General features: G+C 48.3%; 1 protein-coding gene across 2 annotated transcripts in view; it reads right to left on the reverse strand.

The window, feature by feature from the left end:
* The window catches only part of LOC122717260 (insulin-like peptide receptor), a 55,527-nt gene continuing 32,490 nt past the window's right edge, over positions 1-23,037 (reverse strand). Inside the window, exons 3-12 of one of the 2 annotated variants that reach the window (XM_043941160.1) lie at positions 12,679-12,853; positions 11,450-11,696; positions 5,635-5,740; positions 3,323-4,711; positions 2,973-3,238; positions 2,493-2,852; positions 1,888-2,423; positions 1,321-1,810; positions 981-1,225; positions 1-902 (exon numbers count right to left, since the gene is read on the reverse strand). In XM_043941160.1, coding sequence (XP_043797095.1) covers positions 233-902; positions 981-1,225; positions 1,321-1,810; positions 1,888-2,423; positions 2,493-2,852; positions 2,973-3,238; positions 3,323-4,711; positions 5,635-5,740; positions 11,450-11,696; positions 12,679-12,853 — 4,484 coding nt within the window. In that variant the 3' untranslated portion in view covers positions 1-232. Of the gene's footprint in view, positions 903-980; positions 1,226-1,320; positions 1,811-1,887; positions 2,424-2,492; positions 3,239-3,322; positions 4,712-5,634; positions 5,741-11,449; positions 11,697-12,678; positions 12,854-23,037 lie in introns of both variants that reach the window. The other variant, XM_043941153.1, reaches the window with a different exon arrangement.

The raw sequence follows: 23,037 nt of genomic DNA on the forward strand, positions 1-23,037 counted from the left end.
CAGACTTTCCTTTCAGAAATATATATAATAATTTATACCCGCTCGCTTCTCCGTTCGCTCAAACGTTCAAACACCGATCGAAACACGGCGCGATTTCCTCGATCTTCTTTCTCTTCGATCTTCTTCGATCTTCTTCGATCGGTTCGATCCACTCGTGCTCATACGCTCCATACGATAAAAACGCACCCTCGACGTCGCGGCCTTGTTTCGGGGGTGCGAACCCCCGTTAACACTACGTGGTCGTGCCACCTATGTACCCGTTGTTCAACGTCTCGGGTTTGTTCACGTATTCGACGGGCGACAACGCCTCCTTCTTCTCCATCCCGTTGTCGATGTCGATCGCGTCGATGGACGGGAAGTCGAGGCGAAGCGGGGCCGTCTCCCTCTTCTCGGCCGCGGACAAGATCTCCGGGCTGCCGTTCTCGTAATCCGGGTTCGCTGCAATCTTGGACGAGTTCGGGCTGCCGAGGAAACTTCGTTTCCCGCTCGGATTCTTGGGGCTGGTCGCGGATCTGTTGCTCGTAGACAATTGGCTCAGGTTGCTGCGGGACGCGCTCTTCGCGTTCACGAACGGCGAACTCCTCACGGACTTGAGGCTGTCCTCGACGAAGGGAAGGTTCAACGCGTCCTTGGCGGAGGCGATCGAATCCGCGGAGACGCCGTCGAAGTCGTCGAAGCCGGCCTTCAACGGGACGTTGGACGAGTTCATGTCGTGGCAATTGGTCGCAATCGTTTTCGAATTCTCGCCGTACGAGTCCATCCTGAAACGGGAGCCGAAGCTGTTCTTGATGCTGGCCGGCTCGAAGCTGGCAAAGTCGCCGAAATCCTGCCGTAACGGGGAATCCTCCTCCCCTTCCGCCTCCTCTTCCTGCAGATCTTGCAAGGTGGCCAGTTCCAGGTGCCTGGGAATAACGTATCGTATCAACGAAAAGAAACTCGAGGAAAAAGAAAGAAAGAAGAAGAACATATTGCACGCTCACTGATTCGTCTGGGGCGAGTTGGACCTGTTCTGATTCCTCGCCTCCACTCCCTCCGGGCTGTGATAGAAGCTAACCTCTTGAAAACTGTCCGGATCGATGTGCTTCAGCAACATGCTCGCTATGTCCATGAACGTGGGCCTCCTCGTCGCCTTGTGCCTCCAGGTCCTCTTCATCAACTCGTACAACAACTCGGGGCAATTCTCCGGCCGCTCCATAACGCCTCCCTCGATCACGTATCGCAGCACCTAGAGGAATCGATCGAACGTAAGAGAGAGAGAGAGAGAGAGAGAGAGAGGGGCAAAGAGAACCGTGATTTTCTGTAACTGGCCGAACTCGATACCTGCTCGTTGGATAAACCTTGATAAGGCTGGGACGCGAAGGTGACCATCTCCCAGAGAACGACACCGTAACTCCACACGTCGGAATAGCTGCTGAACACACCGTCCTTCAGACTCTCGGGCGCCATCCACCTGACCGGCAACAAACCCTTGCTCCCCTTCCTATAATAATCCCTCTCGTAGATGTCCCTTGTCATTCCAAAGTCGCCCACCTTCACCGTCAAGTCTTCGGCAACCATGCAATTTCGGGCCGCCAGATCTCGATGAACGAACTTCTTGGTGGACAGATAAGCCATCCCGTCCGCTATTTCGATCGCCATCTGCAGTATCCTGTCCAATTTTGGGGGCGCGTTCGACATGTTCTCGCACGGCCTGTGGCTCCTCAGATACCTCTTCAGATCCCCGTTCACCATCAGCTCCATAATGACCAACGTTGGCTGACCACGGGTCACCACGCCGAGCAGCTTCACCACGTGATGAGCGTCGAAACCTCTGCGAGATAGAGAGAAATATATATATATATATACGTATACGTTGGATGGAGGATCTGTTGCCGGTGGATCACTCACTTCATCACGGACGCCTCGTTGAGAAACTCGATTCGCTCTCGATCGGTCGCGTCCTTGTTCACCGTCTTCACGGCGCAACGAACCTCCGACTTCCCTTTCACGATGTCCTTCGCGATTCCCTCGTACACCATACCGAACGTGCCTGTCCCCAGCGACCTCAGCATCTCGATCTTCTCCCTGGGTACCTCCCACTCGTCCAATACGTACGGCGTGCTCACGTACTCGGGATTCACGGTGGCGATCAGCGTCACGTTGGGCACGTTCCTCAAAAATTTCCGTTTACACGCGTAGAAAGCGACCGAGCCGAAGACGACGAGGACGGCGCAGAACAGGAGCCAGAACACTATCCAGAACGTGTTCATAGTGTTCCGTTCCTCGATGTAGAAGTATTTCACGTGGGTGTACGCCCCGTTCCCCGCGAGGCTCGTCGCTCGAACTTTCACGGAATAATTCCCCGCTGGAAGCTCCTTCAGGACGTACGAGTTGCCAGCCTTGGTGAAGTCCCGCCTCGTGATGCACACCACGGTCGGTTTATACTGAAAACGCGTTTCCAATCTTTTCATTCTCCGAGAATGAAACAGAGACAGAGAGAGAGAGGGACTCACGTTCTGTATATCGACCCTCTTGTACTCGATCTGATAGGTGATGATCAGGCCGTTGGGCTGCGGTGGCTCGTCCCATTGAAGCGTGACCATGGTGAGGCTGTTGTTCTCGCCGGATATGCTCATCTTGAACGTATTCGGGGGAATGTTGTCGGCGCTCTCCAACGGCAACGTGCGATACGTCCTCATGCTCTTGGTCGAGCATTTCTTGTAAGTGTCGTTCATCTCCTGCGCCCTGCACGCCTGCACCTCGATGTTGTACGCGGCGAAGTGGCGGAGATCTTTCATCACGAAGGAACGATTCGTGCTTGGCACGTTCTCCTCGAATGTTATATACGTTCCGTTCACCTTCTTGTTCACGGGCTGCCAATGCACGGCCGGCAAGAAACGAGTTATGAAAGGGCGAGAGTTTTTTTTCGCGTTCTTGGAAAGTAATGGCAAAAAAAAAAAAAAAAGAAGAAGAAAGATATCGATCCTGATTACCTGATCCAACGATTTCGTTTTCCTGAACAATATATCCGAGACGTCCCGCTTCCTCCTCGGTTTACGTTTCACGTACACTTGGTTGTGCAACGCGTCCTCGAAATCGATCGCGCTCGACGCCTCTTTCTCCCTTAGAGATTGATCGGTCTCCCGATCGGCGCACTCGCAGGTCCCCGTTTCGGGCACCATCTGCTCCTTCTCCTCCTCCATCCGTTTCCTCTCCTCCTCGGCGAGGGTGATCGGTTTCTTGTCGGACAGCATCATGGCTGTGGAGGAAAAAGGGGAGATCGGTACGGAAAGTCTGCTCTTCCCCCCCCCCCCTTTCCGCGAAAAAAAGGAAATTTACTCACGTTCCTCGCAATAGTTTCGCTGATCGATGAAGTTCGGGTCGTCCGGCTCCCATTTGCCCGTGATGCGGTAATGGGTGAGGTTGCCGTTGTTGTGGAGGGGCGGTAGCCAGGACATGATCAACTCGCTGCTCGAGTTGCTCCACGTGATGAGAGACCTGGGCGAGCTGGGCGCCTCGGGCATAGTCCTGAAGTAGGTGAGGTTGCTCTGCGCCCCGGACCTCTCGGTCGCGATCGTGTAAGTCTTCACGTAATAGGCGTACTGGGTGTACGGCTTCAGCTGGGACAAGTAGTGGGTGTGCACGCTCTTCTCCTGCCTGCTGTCCATCAGGGAGGAGTTGGTGCTCGCGGAAACGTCGTCCACCTTCCAGCCGTCCCCCCCGCACGCGTCCCTTCCGTCGTACATGGTCACGTTCCTGTTGGGCGCCTCGATGAAGTAAACCACGTAACCGAGCAGCGATCTCGCGTCGTGGTGGATGAACGGCTCCCACTCGATCACCGCCCCCCACGGCGACTTCTTCCCCACCCTCGTCCTCAACTCGGTCACGTTGCACGCCACCTTGTCCCCGTTGCTGTTCGGCGCCACCTCGTAATCCGTGAACGGGCCCAGGCCCGCCTTCTCCCTCAGCATCTCGATCTTGTACAGGCACAGTTTAGGATTCAGGTGGAAGAATATCTTCCCCGGCCTCCCCTCCTTCGACAGTATCCTCATCTCCTTGTGCAAGCTCCAGTCCCACAACTCCTGCAGATTCTGATTGTCCATCACGAGCAGGGTGTACTTGGAGTTGTCGATGTCGTTGCCCCTTATCACTCGAAGATTCTTGAGGAAGTTGAGGGATATGAGGGGGAAGCTGCGCACGATCTTCAGGTAACCGTCTATCTCCTCTATCGTGCTCAGCCCGTCCTCCAACTCCTTCACGATGTTCTTCCCACCCCGTATCTGGATCTCGAGGCTGCCCGTGATGTGGGTGCAACCGCGAAGCTTCTGGGCAGAGGCGATGCTGTCCACGTTCGCGCCCGCGCACTCCTTCTGGCACGATCCCTCGCACTTCTTGCACGAGACCCTCCCGCTCGACTCGTCGTCCATGTAGCCGGGCGGGCACTCCATCACGCAGCTACCGTTGAAAGGCTTGTAGGGGAAGTTCTTCACGTTCTTCATCACCTCCTTCGGCTTCTCCATGCGGAGGCATCTCTCCTCGTCGATGCAACGATGATTCATGAATTCCAGGCTACCGTTCGGGCACCGCTCCCTGCACTCGGACTCGGCCGTCACCACGTCCTTGCATACCGTGCAGTCGCGACTCGTCGGCCCGCTGCACGTGCCCAGACACGACGAGTGGCAACAATTCCCGGCCTCGTCGCATGCGTTGTTCTCGCACTTCCGGTCGCAGACTGGAAAAAGCCGGGGAATCGTCAATCACCTGGGTAGACAGAGGGGTAGGGATGGGTAATAGTCCCAGCTGCCTACGCTCTTTCCTTCCAAACGAATTCGGAGGGAAGACGGTGGAATTTCGAAACGCGCGTGAAATAATATTCGGGGGAGGTAAACAAGGTTTTACCCCGGCGATGATGCGTCCCTCTCCCGTTTTCTCGCGGCTTGGGTCGAGATCCAAGAGTCCCGTCACGTTCACCGTGGGGGACACGTGGCGGCGACGTCTCCAACTTTCCCCGTAATTTTTGCCCAAGGGGAAAACGCTCCTTTTGCTTAACGTGCCCGCGTTACGATCGATAGAACGCGCATCGAGAGGAAGAGGAAGAGGAAGAAGAGGAGACTCCTGTTCTGCCTATTTTTACGGGAGAGAGAGAGAGAGAAAAAAGGAGGATCGGGTTAAATTTCGGTTTAATTCGAGCGTCGATTTGCGTCCGCCTCGCGGCGTAATTTAGAAGGCGTACGGCGCCCACGGCCGAGAGCCACCGCCTACGTCGCCCCTTTCCCTTCGCGAGGCCCTCCCTCCCTCCCTCCGTTCGCCGCAAGGCCAACGAATAATCGGATAATTTCGGGTGGAATCGGCGATCGAGTGGGTCGTCGGTGAGCGCGTGGGAGCGCAAACCGCAAACCGCAACTTTTATCTCGCGTTCGGATATTTTGCCCCAACGTTGAGAAAAACAGCTGCGAAAAAAAGTTTCCTCCGAAGTTTGGTTAGTTAGAAACGTCGCCAAATTCGTGCCATTTTTGTCTCCCTGCGAGCATTTAAAACGCTTAACGCTTTATCTTTCGTCATCGTTTCGCAGGATATAAAAAGAAGGAGAGAGAGAGAGAGAGAGAGAGAGAGAGAGAGAGAGAGAGAGAGAGAGAGANGAAAGAAAAGAATTACTTCGTTGGCAGTGTTGCTGGTTCCAACAGAGGTATTCATCCTGCTTGGTCAGTCTTTGCGGACAGTGCTTCTCGCACACCGGGCACCCGTTTTTTGGATTGTTCCCCTGTGAACAGAAAGCAAGGAAAATCAGGATACGTGTGTGTGTATATATATATATATATATATATATATATATATATATATATATATATATATATGTGTATATATATATATATATACATATTTATATATATGTGTGTGTGTGTATTTCAATCGATCTCGTTTCGAGATTTTCGGCTCGAGAAATGGTTGAAGGCGTTCGAATTCGTTTAATCTCGTCGGCGTGTCGATGACCAAAAACCGGCGAACAAAGGGCCTAGCAGTTTGCCGCCCCCTTGTTAGCTTATACGCGAGCCAAGGGAATTCCTCAAGTTCCGCGGAGGCTGGTGAGAGCGCAAAAGGCCGGATCGATACGTCTGGCGCCTTGTATTATTTATTTTTATCGCCGTACACGTACGCGTCTTTTCGCCCAAACCCTTGTCTTGGCCCGAACTTTTATTTTCATATACATCTAGGCAAACTAGGATTACGTCCTTCCTTCCTTAGCGTTTTTCTCTCTCGGAGCGACGAAACTCTTCCGATTTGCGCTCGTTCCCATTGTAAACGGTTGAGCCGAGTCGCGACAAATATATGTCGAAGTTGCCTTCCTATCTTTATCTTTTCTTTCTTTCCTTCGATTTACAAACGCGAGAGGCTAAGCAAAAACATCGAGTCGAACAATTTCTTTTTCGGGAGAAAAAAGATATTCAAAGTTAGAACTTTCTTTTAGATTAAAATTCCCGAAAAATCTAAAATATCGCGGAAACGCGTCGATTCGAACTTGTATTTTTTTGATTAAAAAAGGAAAAAAGGAAAAAGGAAAAAAGATGTATTTTTTCGTATATTTTTTTTCACGTGTCTCTCGCATACACGGGAAACATTTCCAATTCAAAAAAAAAAAAAAAAAAAAAAAAAAAAAACGTTCCAACCCAACGGAAAACGTTGGATGGCATTTTTCGTTTGAAAATTTGAAATATAGAAAAAACAGAGACGGAAAAAACAAAAAAAAAAAAATTCCAAAATTGGGATAAAAAAAAGGAGGGGAAAAAATAAAAACGAATTTTTTCCAAAGCCGGAATGGGATCGGTGTGGAGTAGAATACGATAACTGTGGACGATCTCGGTTGAAAGCTCGAAACTTGGCGACGAACCCTCGACCCTCGACCCTCGACACGCTCGAATTTTTTAGCACGCCAGCCGGAAACTAATTAACCCTCTGACCCGGTCACGTTCCATCGATCACCCTCGCGACCCGCTCCCGCGACAAGCCTCCCGCCGTCCTATCGACTCGCCTCGGAGAAATGAGATATTTATCAGGATTCCCATGGCTCCGGAGGTTGCGAGACAGAGCCCTAACGGACAGAGAGAAACTCGAGCTATGATTTCGTAACGCGTTCAACGGGCGCATCTCCCCTCCCCTTCTCTCTCTCTCTCTCTCTCTCTCTCTCTCTCTCTCTCTCGCTCGCTCGCTCTCTAAGAATCGTTTTAAATCGGTTGAGCCGAGCGAGTTTAACTCGAAACCTCGATTTGAACGGGGAATATAATGAGAGATCTTTCTCGTCTATTATATACGTGATCAACAGGTCACGATCTCTTCTCTCTTCTCTATCCGTTCTCGTCTCCTCTTTACATAGATGTTAGTTAGATGTATCGTTTGTATTTGCGGTTTTGTTCCATGGTTTCGTGAGTGGACACGGTTGGACGATTGAAAAAAGAAAAAAAGAAAAGAAAGAAAAAATAACCGGTTAAAAATAATGATAAAGTTACTTTAAATAATTACTCCGGAGTTCGAACAACGTTTTTATTCCTAGCTTCGTTATGATCGATATGTATATCTTATATATATAAGCTCGTCTGTATAAAGCCGCCGTATAAAGTTATTTATACGGTGACTCGATGCTTTGAATATATAAAAAAAAAAAAAAAAAAAAATTGTCGAAGCAACTTTATTCTTAGCAACTTCAACTTCAATTAAATTTTGCCCTTTTTTTTATATCATCCACTTTGAACGTGTGTTCAAGTAATGCGCGCGCGCCGTGATGTGTGGATTTTTAATTTCGAAAGAAAAAAAAAAAAAAAAAAAAAGAAGAAGAAGAAAAGTAATTATATACATTGGTCGAGAGAGAAGGGAGAAAATTGCACGTCATTTCGCGTCCGCATGTATAATGCAAAAATTGATCGAAGAAGATAAATTTTGATATCGAAAAAAGAAAAGAAAAAAAAAAAAAAATGTCGATGTCATCGTCATTGAACTTACAAAGTAGCAGATGCAACTTTTTCTCTCTATTCAAAGAACAAAAAAAAAAAAAAAAAAAAAAAAAAAAAAAAAAAAANAAAAAAAAAAAAAAAAAAAGAAAAGAAAAAGAAAATCATGAAATAGCACTTTTTTTCACCCTTCCCTTACGTATCCTTTCGATATTCATCGAAGGCCAGGTGACACGTATCTCTTCTTCCCGATCGCGAAATTACAGATAATTAGCCGCCGAAATTGCTGAACGGCTGGTGAAAAGAGCGGCGAGCACGGCGAGAGGGGAAGAGGGGGAGAGATTGACGGCGCGAGCAACGGGCAGATTTATCTCGCGGAAGAGGCAGAGCACGCGACGCGTAATATACGAGGCGTGAGCTACGAGGAGATCGATAAAGAGTCCCCCCCTCCCCTTCCCTCTTTCCGTTGCACACGGGCGAAACACAGCCGCGCGTTGCGTTTCCATTAACGAACAATGAAAATTTAAATAAAAAGTTATCGATTGAAAGGGGTCGTCGTCCACCACTCTCTCTGTTTCTCTTCATTTTTTTTATATATATATATATATATTTTTTATTAAATCGATTCCCATCTACTCTCTCTCTTTGTCTCTCTCTCTCTGTCTCTATGGCTCGCGAGAGGAATAATTCAGGGCGTAGTATCGCGTGGCGAATTAGCGGAGCTCCGTTCCACGCCCTTTTTTTTAATCCACTCAGCGCCCGCCAAACTCGTAAACTCGTAAACTCTGGTAGTTCCGTCCACGAGAGATCCGCGAGAGAATCGAAATTTCCGAGAATGGCGCGCACGGCCGCGTTTCGAAAGTGGAACGTCCACCCACCCTTCTCCTACGCTAGGTTTCTCCTTCGTGATCCATTGTATCGCGTTGTATCCATTGTATCCTGCCTCTTGTCTAATTCGCGCGGCCAACGCGCGATTCGTTTCATTTTCGAAGGAGAATCGATCGATCGATCGAAAATCTTCGAGAGGAGATTTCACGAGAGGGAGAATTTGAACGGGTTGTCTTCGATAATCTTTAGGTAGAGAGAGGGGGAACCTCTCTCTTTCTCTTTCTCTCTCTTTCCTGTTTACCCGAGATTCGAATCTCTTTTGGCCGGAAACGATTGCTCGGAATCCTAGTAGACCGGGGATTTGTCCCAAGTCGGCCTTTGCACCACACACACACACACATACACGCACGCACTTTTTCACACGCGATTCTTTCAAGAGATCCGATCGAGGCGGCGAGTCCTTCCCTTTTTTTTTTGACGTAGAATAGTAGTCTCCTTCAACAAGTCTCAAACCACTATCGACTTTTCAACCATCCTCGACAACGTTTGTAAGAGGGCAAACGGAGAAAAAGAGAGAAAGAGAGAGAGAGAAAGAGAATATGGAAGCGAAACGGAGCGTGAAAAATATCGTTCGTTTTACCTCTCCGTCGAAATCGAGTCGAAGGTATAATCGTTACATCTTTTTAAATGGAGCGTTCGAATTTCTCGAGATTACGAAGTAAGGCCAACGTTCGTGCAACGATTCCTACAAGATTCGAGCAACGATACCGGATAGTCGGAAAATAGATTGAAATTCGCAGTTGGAAAAAAAAAACGCAATTGAAAGCGTGCAACAACGTAACAGGGAAGCCGCGTTCTTCGTCCACGAATTTGCAGCGAAGCAGTTGACTGTCGAGAGGGAGCACTCGTTCGTTTCCAAAATGTGAAACACGTGATCCTCGAGTGCGTCGTTCTGCCTCGTTATCGGTTGCAATTCGCGTTACGAGCGCTCGTACGTCACGCTCGTGTTTTGCCTTTCGACTCGATGGTCTCGGTTTTACTTTCGGTTTTACTCTACAACTTCAAACTTTTTTCTGTTTTTACTCTTTTTTTCCCCCCACCCTTTCCTCCACTTTTTTCGAAACATTTCGAAAACGTTTCGAAACGAATCGAGAAACAACGAAGAAGGATATTTTTCTTCTTTCGGTGTAATCGAGTCACGACCCATTTCGTTCCTGTTTTATCGATCGAGTCAACGATTCGAATTCCCCTATCCACGAATAACTACCGCGATAGATTTGTTCGTTGATTGGCGACCGTTTGCAGGCATCGCTCGCGCGTCGTCGCGGACAATAAGACCAACGGCGTGCACATGCACGCTTTATACACACGCGGCTCTCGTGTTACGCATCGAGCTTTCAGAGAGAAGACAGGGATGAGCATTTTGTACACGCTACGCGTTACGCGTTGCATTCAGGAATTATTGTTGCTTTATTTTCACTCGTCACTCGTTGTGTACTCGAACCAAACATTGTGTCGCGTTTGCCAGCCGGTGTTTTGTCTTCCGCGCGCGGCAACCGACAGCCGACGTTTTCGCGACCGTGCACGCCCGGTTAAACGTTAAAGCGAATTCCTATTTTGACGGATAAAACGGCCGACGTGAAAGCGAAGGATAACAATCTCCTTTCGAGAAAAAAAAAAAAAAAAAAAAAGAAATATCGGAGGGGGGAAAAAAATAACTCGAACAATAGATCTCGCAAAAATAGATTTCTCTCACTGCATCGTGAAAATTTTTTACGAAATAATCTCTGATTCGACGATTTTTATCCCGAGCACAAAGTCCCTTCCGATTTATTTCAAGAAATCGCGGCCGTTCCTGGCGAAAATCTCGATAGGTCGTCGTCGCGTTATACCGTCGGGCAACGGGAACGACTTCTCTCCTCCTCCCCACCCTCCTTCCCTCCCGGTTCACCTCTTCGCGAACGAGATGACGATATTATTATCCCGCGGTGCGAGGACAGTCGGTCGGTCTGCCGGCCAGAAATAGTGGCGCGTCGCGAGCTGTGAGCCAGCAGCCGTGATTGTGATTCCCTTTGATTTACACCGAAACAGGCTGATATTATTGCCTCCCCCGCTCGAGTCGAATATCCAGAAGGGCACTCCTTTCCTCCCTGGAAAGGAGTTTCGAATTCGAGGGGAGGGGTGGGGGGGGAAAGTGAATATATTCCGGATATATTCTTCGGATTATTTATTAGGGCGCGATTGTTTACCGATGCGGGGACGGATGCCAAACTCTCGGGGAGACTCGTTCGTTCGTTGCTCCGTTGTAGAATGGAATAATGACCCTTGTTATATCCTCCCCCCCCCCTCCCTCCATCCCGATATGCTCGAATTTCTGGCAAGAAGGCGGCGGCGTGTCGAGTTGGCCAGCCGCAAGGCGCCGCCATTAGCCGCTATTCCCTCTCTATCTTCTCCCTTCCCCCACGGCGATTCCCGTGCCAACGTATATAAATGGATAGATATCGGGACGATACTTTCCCCCCAAAGGTTGAAATTTCCTCCCCCCCTTCCCATTCCGTTCGAATCTCTTCTTCTCTCTCTCTCTCTCTCTCTCTCTCTCTCTCTCTTCTCCTTCCTTCCTTCGTTCGTCGTCGAATAATACGCCCTTCCTTCTCCCCTCCCCTCCCGTTCCCGTTCGGTTCGTTATTTTCGGATCAACTTACCGCGATCACGTGCTCCCCTTTGCCAGCCTTGGCGATCAGGTCCCAGTCGATCGTGTCCACGTAGCAGAGCGCGGGGTTCTTCTCGAAACGGACGGAGCCCCTCACGATGGTGGTTAAGCTGTGCAGCCCGATCTCCTGCAGATTCATCATCTCGAAAGCCACGAGGGCGTAGTTGATGAACAGAGAGTGGCCACGGATCACGGTCAGGTTGGGGAACAGGCGACCGATGCTGCGCAACCCTTTTACCCTAAAAAGAGAGAGGGACAAAGAAAGAAAGAGGGAGGAGGGGAGGAGGTGCGCGAGCATCTCGTTTCGCCGCCTTACTACGCGCTCGTAAAATGGCCGTGTCGAGGAAGGAGCCGGCGAGATCGACGGGGAAAAGTTTGACGAACCGTCGTAAAAACACCCGTCCCTCGACACCCTGGTAATAGTAAGAACGGGTTTCTCTAGCTCGAAACGGTTCCAAATCTCGCCGGCTTCCTCCTCCTCCTCCTCCTCTTCGATCCTCCGCGCGATTCACACGGAACGAATCGAATCGAACGATGTTTTATATATATATATATATATATATATATATATATAAAACAATAGTTTCAAGTTATTCCCTCATTCTAATAATAATACTAATCTTACTAGAAAAATCATAATTAATACAAATGAGATTATTATTGTATATGATTTTAAATAGAAGATTACTATAAATAAAATAATTATATAAATAAAATAATTTCTACATCAAAAATTAAAAATATGAAGTTATTCCCTCATTCTAATAATAATGTAAATACTAATCTTACTAGAAAAATCATAATTAATACGAATGAGATTATTGTTATATATGATTTTAATTTTAAAGATTACTGGTATAAATAAAATAATTTCTACATCAAAAATTAAAAATATTATTGTGATTAAAAAAAATGAGAATGGGAGGTTTGCTTTAGTAATTGGATTAAATCCACACTCAAATGGTGATCTTTTTTCATAGTCTATTTTTTTTTTTATTGAAATTTATTTATTTAAGATTAATAAAATTGCTGAAATTAATATTACTATAATAAAATATATTATGATATAAATAATTATATATATTAAATAATTAAATTTTTTAATTGGAAATTAAATGTAATAGTAGTTATACTATATATATATATAATAAATGAATAAAAAAGAAATTTATTAAGTAATTATATTTAATATATATATATATCGTTGGATAGAAAGGATACCTATAGAGAAGCAGGTATCCGGTGATCTCTCTCAGCTCCGGGAAAGAGATGTTGGTGTACTCGGATGACTCGGCGTTGTCGATCAGCAAAATTTGTACGAATCCTTCGACTAGTCGGCATCCCTTCAGTCTTGAGAAGTGACGCACGGCGTTTCTTATGTCTATGCTTTGGCACACTGGAACAGAAAAGAGGGGATGGAGGGAGAATGAGAGAAATTTTTCGAAGCGAGAAGGGGAAAGTAGAAACCTTCTTCTCTCCCTCAAACCGTGGTGGTGGACGAGCGAAACCTCGTTGGATCGAGTGAATCAAGCGGCACCGTTTCATTACGAGTCATTTGAAGCTTGGACGGACTGACCGGGAGGCAAGGTCGAGAGGCAAGACCTAGTAGATCGTTGATATCCGTTCCCTCCCCCACCCCGCCTCTGCCTCCGTCTCCGCCGAACCGGATCCACGCACAGCCATTCCAATCGTTCTTATTAGCCACCGTTCCAGGTATAATTCGGCGATAACAAACGGGATCCTCTCCCTCTCCCTCTCGAGGCAAGGCAATTATCCGCCTTCGGGGGAGGAGCGGCGAAGGATCGAGAGAGAGAGAGAGAGAGAGAGAGAGAAAGAGAGATGAATGGATGGTGTACGATCCGTGGATTTGTTCCGTGTATCGTATCGTATCGTGGGCTGGAACGACGTCGACGGCGACGTCGACGGTGACGAGAGAGAGTGGACGCGTCGCGGTCAACTGTAACGGGTTGCGCTAAAAATATACCCCGGCGGCTGGCATTGGGATAAACACGAGGGCGCGAGCCTCCTCGAGCCGATCTACGAGCCACGCGTCGCCTCGTTTTATCGCCATATGTCGTGACGCCTGTAGATAGCCCTCGCTTTCTAACCCTAAGGTTAATTATAGCCCATTGTTCCTGGATACGTTCCTCGGCCGTGCGTCGGCCGCCTCTCGTGCCATTCGCGAAACCGAGTAACGGCCAAGCTCTCGATCTACCGTCTCTCTACCTATCTCTGCGCGCTCCATTATTATTATTATTATTATTATTGTTATTATTATTATTATTATTATTATTATTATTATTACTGTTATTCTTTCTAATCGTTACTCGAAGAGAATACCAAGGAACAGGAAGGTTTTTGGATCGCCTCTCTTCGTTGGAAATTTCGAAAAATATTATTGAAACAGCGATTTAGTTTTAAATACGGAGACGACGTTTTAAGGAGAAACGGTTCGGCTGTTCTGTTTCCCCAAAGGGAATAATAAGTAGGTCGGATCGAGTCGAGAATCGCGGAGGTAAACCGAGCCGTTTGCCTTTCCTTTCCGTTTGTTGTAAAGAAGGAAGGAAGGAAGAAAGAAAGAGAGGAAAATCTATTTTCGCCGATATCGAGCGATTTTTCAACGCCGCGAGTATACGAGTATACGAGTCGCTCGCAGCGAGTCGAAAGAGTGCGGTGGAAATCGAGTGCATCGCAATCGCGTTGGATCAGCCAGTCGTTTTCCTTGAACGAAAATTGAATCGGATAGCATCGTAACGCCCTCCAGGCCGTATTTATCACCGACATTTATTACTCTCCATTATTTTTCCCAGCTATAATTTTGCGCTTTGCAATTAAAATTGAGGAAAAGAAAAAAGAAAAAAAAAAAAAAAAAGAAGAAAAATATCGTCGCCGAATAGAACATTGTCGAACCGAGTAGCAATAACCACGGATTATCGCCGTTCGTTCATTTGCCGATCAATCGTGAACCTTGACGTTTTTAAAATAGCCAGCCAATCGTTCGAGTAAATACTTGCTAGCTGGCTATCTTCCACCCATGGTGGAATATCCGTGTTCGATTGTATTATTGTTTCAAATTAAAAAAAAAAAAAAAAAAGTAGCAATAACGGATACAATGATACGATGCGACGCGGAAACGAATAAAACGAAAAAAAATAAAAGAAAGAAAGAAAGAAAAAAAAAAAAAGAAGCGAACGCGCGCCGTTTTGTCTCGCGTTGCCGAAAAACTACTCGTCACGACTCGGCTACAGTGTCACCATCTGTCGGTTTCGCCCGAAAACAAAAAAAAAAAAAAGAAGAAGAAGAAGAGGAAGAAGAAGAAGAAGGAAAAAAACAAAAGGCGAAACTACTCCGCTCGTAAAGCATCGTTCACACCGTTGAACGTGGTTGGACGAGGCCGGCAACCACGTATCAGCCAACGATAAGTCCTCAACGATCTACCGATAACGCGGCAAACTACTCCTCTGCCGGCCAACTATCGCAACTTATCAACGCGTTTTTCCCTCCACCGAAACGGGTTTCCCTCGTATTTACGCATCGTGTATCCTATCGCGAAATCCCTCATCGCGAAACGTTCGCTTTCTCTCCTTGGAAACCGTCGATTTGTCGCCGATACCCGCCGACTTCTCGCCTCCGCGCAACTCGGCACAGAAAATTCGATTTCTCGTTCGGTTCGAACGAAACGAAACAAAAAGAATAAGAAAAAGCTCGCGTTAATATCCAACGCGTTCGCCGCGTAACGCTGATCGCGCCACGGTTGCGCCACGTTTCCACGGGTCGCCGTGCATCGATCGTTCGATACCGCTTACTTTTACCAATTTTTCTTATTTCTCCTTCGATCCCAAGCTTTCGACTCGACTTATTCGTCTCGATTCCATCGTCGATCCGACCATTATTTCGCGTTCGGAAAAGGGGATAGAATCGGTGGCATTCTTTTTATACCGTTTTTCGAAAAAATTTGAGAATCGTTCGAGCCGTGTATATATATATATATATATATATATAACGTGTCACTCGATCCGTAGCGGCGAAGTAGCTATCTGCGATGTCGGTGAAACGTCGGTATAATGTAATCCTCGCGGACACGGCTTACACCAGGAATCGCGAAAATGCGTCTCGAAAAGTTGCGATCCGAGCATCGAACATCGGATTCGTCGAAAAAATGCGATGCTTCTCTCGATTCGCTTCGGTTCGAAGAATCGGTTGAAATTTGGAAATCGAAAATCGATGACGACTCGATCGAAAGGGGGGGAAAAAAAAAACTAAAAACTTTTCTTCGCGTTCCTGTTCGCTCTCGCTTTCGAAGTTCACCTTCTCGCGGAGCAAGGTGTTGGAGACCACTCGAAACGTCGGATATCTTATCGTCTCCATCCAACCGATATTGATTCTACGCAAATACCGTGAAATCGTGTCGTGTAGAGAGAGAGAGAGAGAGAGAGACTCGCGAATCGTGTCAAATTTGACTTTCTACCCGAGGAGTAGATAACGCGAATTTAGAATTTTCGTCTGGCACGAAGCGACGATATCGTCTAGCCTAGTTTCATCGTTGCGTGTTCGCCGCAAAGAAAGATTCTTAAACGCGAACATCGTGTTCCGTGCCATTTTTTCTCTTTTTCTTTCTTTCTTTCTTTCTTTCTTTTTTTCTTCTTCGCGCCAATACATACGTAATCCGCTTTTTCCCTCTTCTTTTTTTTTTTTTTTTTTTTTCCCTCTTCGTAACGAATGCGTGGATTATTCGTGGAGGCTGAGTGAAAAGGCGGGCCACGTATGCAAATCGCGCATGTTTACCGTGCATTATAGACGCAAAGTAGCACCGGCCGACCGGTTATCGGGAATATCAAAACGGGGCACGTCCACGGGCAAGAAAGTGATAATCCGCAAGAGAGGCGAAACCCATTAGAAATCTTTCAACGTTCGCTGCTACATGGGCATGAGAGCGAGGAGAAGTCGAGTTTCGAATCGAGCGAGCAAACCTCGAGAGAGAGAGAGAGAGAGGAAAGAAATAAAATAATTCTCTTTCTCGAACGATTATTTCTTCTTTTTTTTCCGAAAGCAAGGGGCGAGATTTCTTTCTTCGTCCTTCGAAGAGGGATCGAAACGGTCCCTGGCGGCAACCGTCTCTACTTAGTAGTTGCTTGGCCGTCGTCAAAACCGTCGACGAAAAAAAAAAAATCTGCGCGTTAACCGACGTGCGTTTCTCGTTGGCTCGAAATCCCGATAATTCCTATAACCTGGTATAATGTGGGGGGAGAGAGGACAGGGAGGGAGAGCGGGCGGGGTGAAGCGAGAGAGAGAGAGAGAGAGAGAGAGAAAAAAAAGGTATGCGGCAACTCGGTAGAAGAAGCGAGAGACTGTCGAAAATTTATGCAGAACCGGCCTCTGAGATCTGCCGCCAGAACGAGCCGACTTACCGCGGTGTAACTGTAAAACGACCCAGAAGAAAGCTACAAGATTTACTCCCGTCTCTTCGCAGCTGTGCCTTCCACCCAAATAATAATAATAATAATAATAATAATAATAATAATAATAATAATAAAAATGTGAGAATCGCGAGAGACGGAGTGTTTCAATCGCTTGGAACGAAATTCGGGCCCCTCTCCTCCAACGAAGACATTCAACGATTCGACGAAATTCGAAAAAGTAAAAAAAAAAAGGGGGAGGAGGAACGAGTTCGAATAATAGATGACGTTGCTTAATAAGATATCGATAACGAAATGAAATGAGAGAAGGGAAGGGCTTTGGGGGGTGGGTGGGATTATTTCGATCTTCGCGGAAGAAAAGATCCCTTTCTCTCGGGGTTGCCGCGCTAAAAAAAAAGAAAAAGAAAAAAAAAAAAGAAAAAAATCTTGCGTGCGTATCGTACCTCGATGACCTCGAGCTATGAAATTAACCAACACACATCGGTCGGGGCAACGTCGGGGAATTTTTGATTATGCGTATCGGGGCGTGGATCAAGGCCGCTATTGACAACGGGTACGAGGCGCCGTCTGTTATTAAGGGAAATAAAAATTATCGAGCGTCTCGGTAACTGGACTCGAACGAAGGGGAAAGTGGAAGGGGAGGGGAGGACAAAAGCGGCCGGGCAATTAAAAAAAACCTTTCCACGAAAAAAGAGAAAGAAGAAAAGAGAGAAAGAAGCTAGTTCGTAGTTTCGTCCCAGATCCCCCCCCCCCCTAGAGAGGGGGATCATCGCCGATTCCGCGAAACTCGACGAGTCCCTTCCCATCGATCCCTGCCTCTCCGCACAGTAAAGTAATCGAGTTAATTCCCTGCCAACGATCCCGCATCGTGTCTCGTCACTGAACTTCCCTGATCGAAAGCAATCGAGAGTCGAGTAGTCTCATCTACACCGGTATTCGCAATCTCGAATCATGGAGAGAAATTTTTCGTAGATATTGTCGCCCTCGAAAGAAATCAGAAAGAAATCGAAGAGGAAAATTTTGATAGCCGCCACCTATGATGATAACGACTACGACGACGACGACGTTGGTTGGTTGGTCGGAAAGTTAAAAATAAGATGTGAAACGAGAGAGAGAGAGAGAGAGAAAGAAAGAGAAAGAAAGAGACAGGGCGGTGGATATCGAGAGGGTTGACGCTCGAATAGTTGACGCGATCCACTGAAAATAAAAGTTGCGGTATCGGGCGTTGATCGCGGTACCCTCTGGAGTCTATTAAAAGCGTCTCTCTCTCCCCCCCTCTCCCTCTTCCCGCTGTTTTCGATCAACCGGCGAGCCGCGTCAACCGTACGTGCACACCGATCAACCACTGCTTTTTGCGTCGCGTACGAGTTTATAAATAAACCACCTGTACACGCTTACATTACGACTAAGGATAGAAACGAAGACGGCTCCAATCGAGTACCTCCCCCCAGGTTATACCCTCCCTCTCGAGCCTATCGCTCGTGGAAAATGGCGGGCCGCCTACGCGATCCGCGACACGAGTCACACACTCGGTATAACTCGCCTCGGAAATACCATCGCTCCATACATCTATATATATAGATATATATATCGATCTTTATCCACTTTCCGCGTGTATATAGATAGACTACCGTATTATCGGTAACCGAGAAAGATCGAATCGGATCAGCGACGCGTCCGAGGGAATGAATGAAGGAGGAGAAGAAAGGAGGAGTGAAATTTCGACGTTTACGCTACGTACGTACGGTACGGTACGGTATATACACGCCGTCCGTCTATCCGTTGTAAACGGTGCGTTTATAAATAGACTGGAAGGATACAATTTCTCGAGCGAACGCGTTCTTCTTCCTTCCTCTTTTTCTATTTCTTTCTCTTTTTCTTCCTCTTTTTTTCACGGTGGTCGAGGGGGAACGAAGGAAGGAAGGAAGGAAGGGCGTATCGCGAGGAGGAAAGTACACACACATGCGGTTACGGTTTACGGGCGCGAGGTTGGCCGCGGCGAGAGGTTAATAGCGAGAGAGAGAGAGAGAGAGAGAGAGAGAGAGCGAGAGAGAGAAAAGGAGCGAGCCGGTTCTATTAACGGAGTCGTTAGCAGGTGTGAATCGTGGTCTCTCGGGCAACTGCTGCATCGGGCCGGCTACCGATCGGCCAACTCGCTTTTGCCACGCGAACGCGGCAAAATCGCAACCGGCCGCCGTTTCGATTACCACCGGAGCCGCGCAAACGGAATCTGGAGGGGATGGCGCGCGCGCGCGCGCGCTCGCTCGCTCGCTCGCTCGCTCGAAAAAAAATTTCAACGGACACCGCATTCCAGACGCTCTCCTCAAGGTTATTAGCCATTCACCCAAAGGCCAGGGTACTCGAAGGAGTGTTATGCCCTCCCCCCTCTCATCCGCTTCCTCGCGGTTTTTCCTATATTTTCGAGCTCCTTCGAGAACGATCCTTCCTTCGTTCGCGAATCCCTCTTTCTTCTCTCTCTTTCTTCATCGAGGAAGAGTAAGAGAGACGGAAAGAGGGATTGGAAGTCGGCGTGGTTGGAATTTAGTAGGTAATTTTTTCACTCGCGTTCCTTGGAATCTTCTCACAGGATTCGCGCAGGCCTCGAAGAAGTTAAATCATTGGCAAACCGGTACCTTGGGACAAGGAGCCACCTCTAGACCCAGCGGGACCCGCGATGGAAAATTCCTACGTTGAAAGACGCGAAGAAAGTGGCGGGGTGATGCTGGGAGGAGAGAGAGAGAGAGACGATCGGGCATCGAAGATTCTCGTCGTGGCGCGCGTCGCTTATACGCGTCCGTCGCGTCACCGTCGCGTCCAGCGAGGGGAGGGAACGGGCGTAACGTATACGGCGGCTACGAGTTGTTACAAGCTCGCAACAATGTTAACGCTATAACTATACAAGATTGCGAATGATCGTATATTCTCACCGGCTCGCATCGTTCCGACTAATTGCCACTTTTTGCATACCAACGGAACCGGTTACCATCGATGATTCGAGCGGCTCGGATAATGGTTCCGCTTCGTTGCTCCTCGATCGATCGCGAACGGGTTCCTCGGCCGAACGGGAAATGAGAGGCGTTCCCCTCGGCCCCATCCTTAACAATAAATAAAATAAAAATCCGTCATGTTTTCTGCCGTAAATCTTCCAACTTTCCCGCCAACCTGGAATACTTTCTTCCAACAAACAACCGCTCCCCTCTTGATCGCCCGCCGTCCAACCGTCATCTAGCTAATAAAATTTCCACATTTTCCAAAATCGAAAAATCGTGATAATAACCGTCGTGCTTCTTGCCACTCGCATAAATTCGGCCAACGATCGAGTTTCGCGATAAATAATCATTTCCTAGATCGAGATTCGCGTTATTTTCCCGCGTGAATTTTATTTTATTATTAATATAATTATTATTTTTATATTCCCGGGTGGAAAGAAGAAGAAGAAAAAGGATTTTGCCGAAACTCGTCCAGCCGCGCCGATTGTACTCTTGATTTATGCGAATTTTCGACTCGAATCCTTTTCTCCCTCCTTCAACGCGAAGGGAAAGGGAAAACGATCCGTTTTCCATCTCGAGGCCTACGATCCCTGTTACACGATCCCTGGACACGATACACGGGGGACGCGTATCATCCGACGTTTCACGTTCGAAAATATCGAGGCGAATTATAAACGGGCGGCGCGTCCCTCTGGGGGGCGAAAAAGTCGATTTACACGACGCTCGGTTTACAGCGGAGGGGGTCGGAAATCGATCGGAATCGGCGTTTAAACGCGTATATTTCGAGATTAATTCCCTGACCGATCCCTTGGACGATGAGCGCCGTAAATAAAAATTCCGATTCCGTTGCGAATCGACCGATCGCAAGAACGGCGGAGGACACGGTTCGGTAAAATCGGTTGCGTGCGCCGATTCAACGGATCGAACACGAGACGACGACGCCGATCGTATATAAATTAGCCGCGCAACGTAACGTTTGTCGTTCCCGTGCTCTCGCCTCGTTAAAGGAGCGGCGACAGGGAGGGGAAAGGAGCGCCGCACGAAAGGCGGAAAACGCCAGAGACGAGGCCTCCACCAACACGCGAAACGCGATTAAACGTCTCCTCTGTCTTAACCGCCTCCACCGTCGTTGGCGATCGCGTTTCCTCCGCCTAATCCACCGCTCCCCCCCCTCGCATCCCAATCGTTCCAATTTACTCGCGATCGCGTTTCCACCCCCCACCCCCGCCCGGTGTCGGGTATCGAATCCACTTCCCCCTCCCCTCCCCTCTTCCTCAACGGGGATTAGAATTTGGAAACGCGATACGCGGGAAGAGGGTGAACGCGATACCCGGATGCAGGATTGTGTCCCAGTTTCGGGGAATTGGCCGATCGGAGGAGGGAAGGGGGGAGGGGGCAGGAAGCGGCACGAAGGGCGGCCACCGAAAACAAACGGCAAGGAAATCGGGGCCGACCTCGAGGCCAGTTCGAGTTGCGTGAAAAAGGAGGAGGAGGAGGAGGAGGAGGAGGAGGAGGAGAGAAGCGGTGGAACGGAATATAATGGGGAAGCCGGGGAGAAGAGGCGTTCGAAGGGCCTCTCGAGGAGGCCGACAAACGGAGAGACCGGCCCTCTAAAATCGCGTTCACGATTACGAGTAATTCCGAAAAAGGGGAAATCTCTCGAATCTCTCCCCGAGCACCGGTAAACCCGTGTCTCTCGCGTCTCGTCCGAACAGTCGTCGAGTTTACGGAGATAGACGGAGGAGAGACATTCCGAATGTATGTAACTTGGCGTAAGATCCGTCTCCCCTTTGTTTACCAAAGGTAAGCCATGTCGGCATACTTGGACGCGCGACTCCTTGGGGACGCGTTAACAGCGGTGGCTCGGTAACTACTCGCTTTAAATAGTATGTCCCAGGGCTAATAACCGCGACGGTCGAGTTAAACGACGAGCATGCGTATATATATATATATATATATATTCATATATGCATGTATACAGGGTGTGTCCCGCGAAACCAAATAGTACAAGAGAGGCACGAAACGGAAAACAAAGAGCTTCCTTTTATCCGGTTACCCCGGATAAATCCGGAGTAAATTACGGAAAGAGAAGGGGATGAAAGGAGGAGGGGGAGGAGGAGGAGGAGGAGGAGGAGGAACCGAAATCGATTGGTCGGCGTGTGCACGGGACACATATTAATCGGATTTCTGGTTGGGGAGGGGGGGGGAGGGTAGTGGGTAAGAGGGAACGACAGCTAGCGACGCCACAAATGGGGTCATCCACCTTGGTTAGTCGATGACCGTAGGGCCAGGTGGAACGAGTCGACGGGGATACTCCGCTGGCCGAGTATCTCTTTAACGTCGTGTGTTCGAGCGATACCGGAAGCTCCTGTCTAGACGATGCTTTTTTTCCTTTCCTCCGCTGGTTCCGCTTCCCCCTTCTCTTTTTCCCTTTCTCTCTCTCTCTCTCTCTCTTTGTACGGTCTCCCCGTCTTCCGTGACTGAAATTTTCGCGAGCCTCGCACAATCGCGGTTGGCTTCGATCCAGTCGACATCTCATCCTTTTGTCGTTTCATTCGTGTCCCGTGCTAGATCCTTCAACGCGGTTTTCCACTTTCCAAACCATGCCCTGTGTATCGTATTCAATTTTCGGGGACAATCCCTGAACTACTACTATTACTACTATTACTATCTCCCTTCTCGAGCACGCGATTAAAATTCGTTATCGGTCCACGATAATACGAAATACGCGTCTTCTTCCGTTTCCGGTGGAAAAAAAAATATTAAGGGTCGATCCTTTCTCATTCGTAACGAGGAGGGGAAAAACTAAAACGACGGAGAGAGAGAAGCCCGTTATCGATATCTTTTCGTTCAAACGATATCGAATATCCCTGCACGCCACCAAACAATGGAACCGTGATTTCAATAGAAATCTTCATTCCTTTCCCCCCCCCCCCTCTCTCTTTCCTTTCGTTTCCTTAACTATCCTCTATATAAAACGGACACCACCACCACTAGTTTTATATATAGGTCCGCACCCGTCCGATTGTCGAAACGGAAAGAGAACGTTTGGGATGGGTTTTAAGGGGGAATATAAGGCTATTAATTTGAGAGAGGAGGACAGCGACGCCAAGTATCCCGCAGGAAATGGTATGGCCGGCCTCCTTAATAACAGGGCTCACCCCCCCTCCCCC

This window comes from Apis laboriosa, unplaced genomic scaffold (genome assembly GCF_014066325.1).
Source record: "Apis laboriosa isolate Shangri-la unplaced genomic scaffold, ASM1406632v1 scaffold11_cov152, whole genome shotgun sequence".
NCBI classification, from domain to species: domain Eukaryota; kingdom Metazoa; phylum Arthropoda; class Insecta; order Hymenoptera; family Apidae; genus Apis; species Apis laboriosa.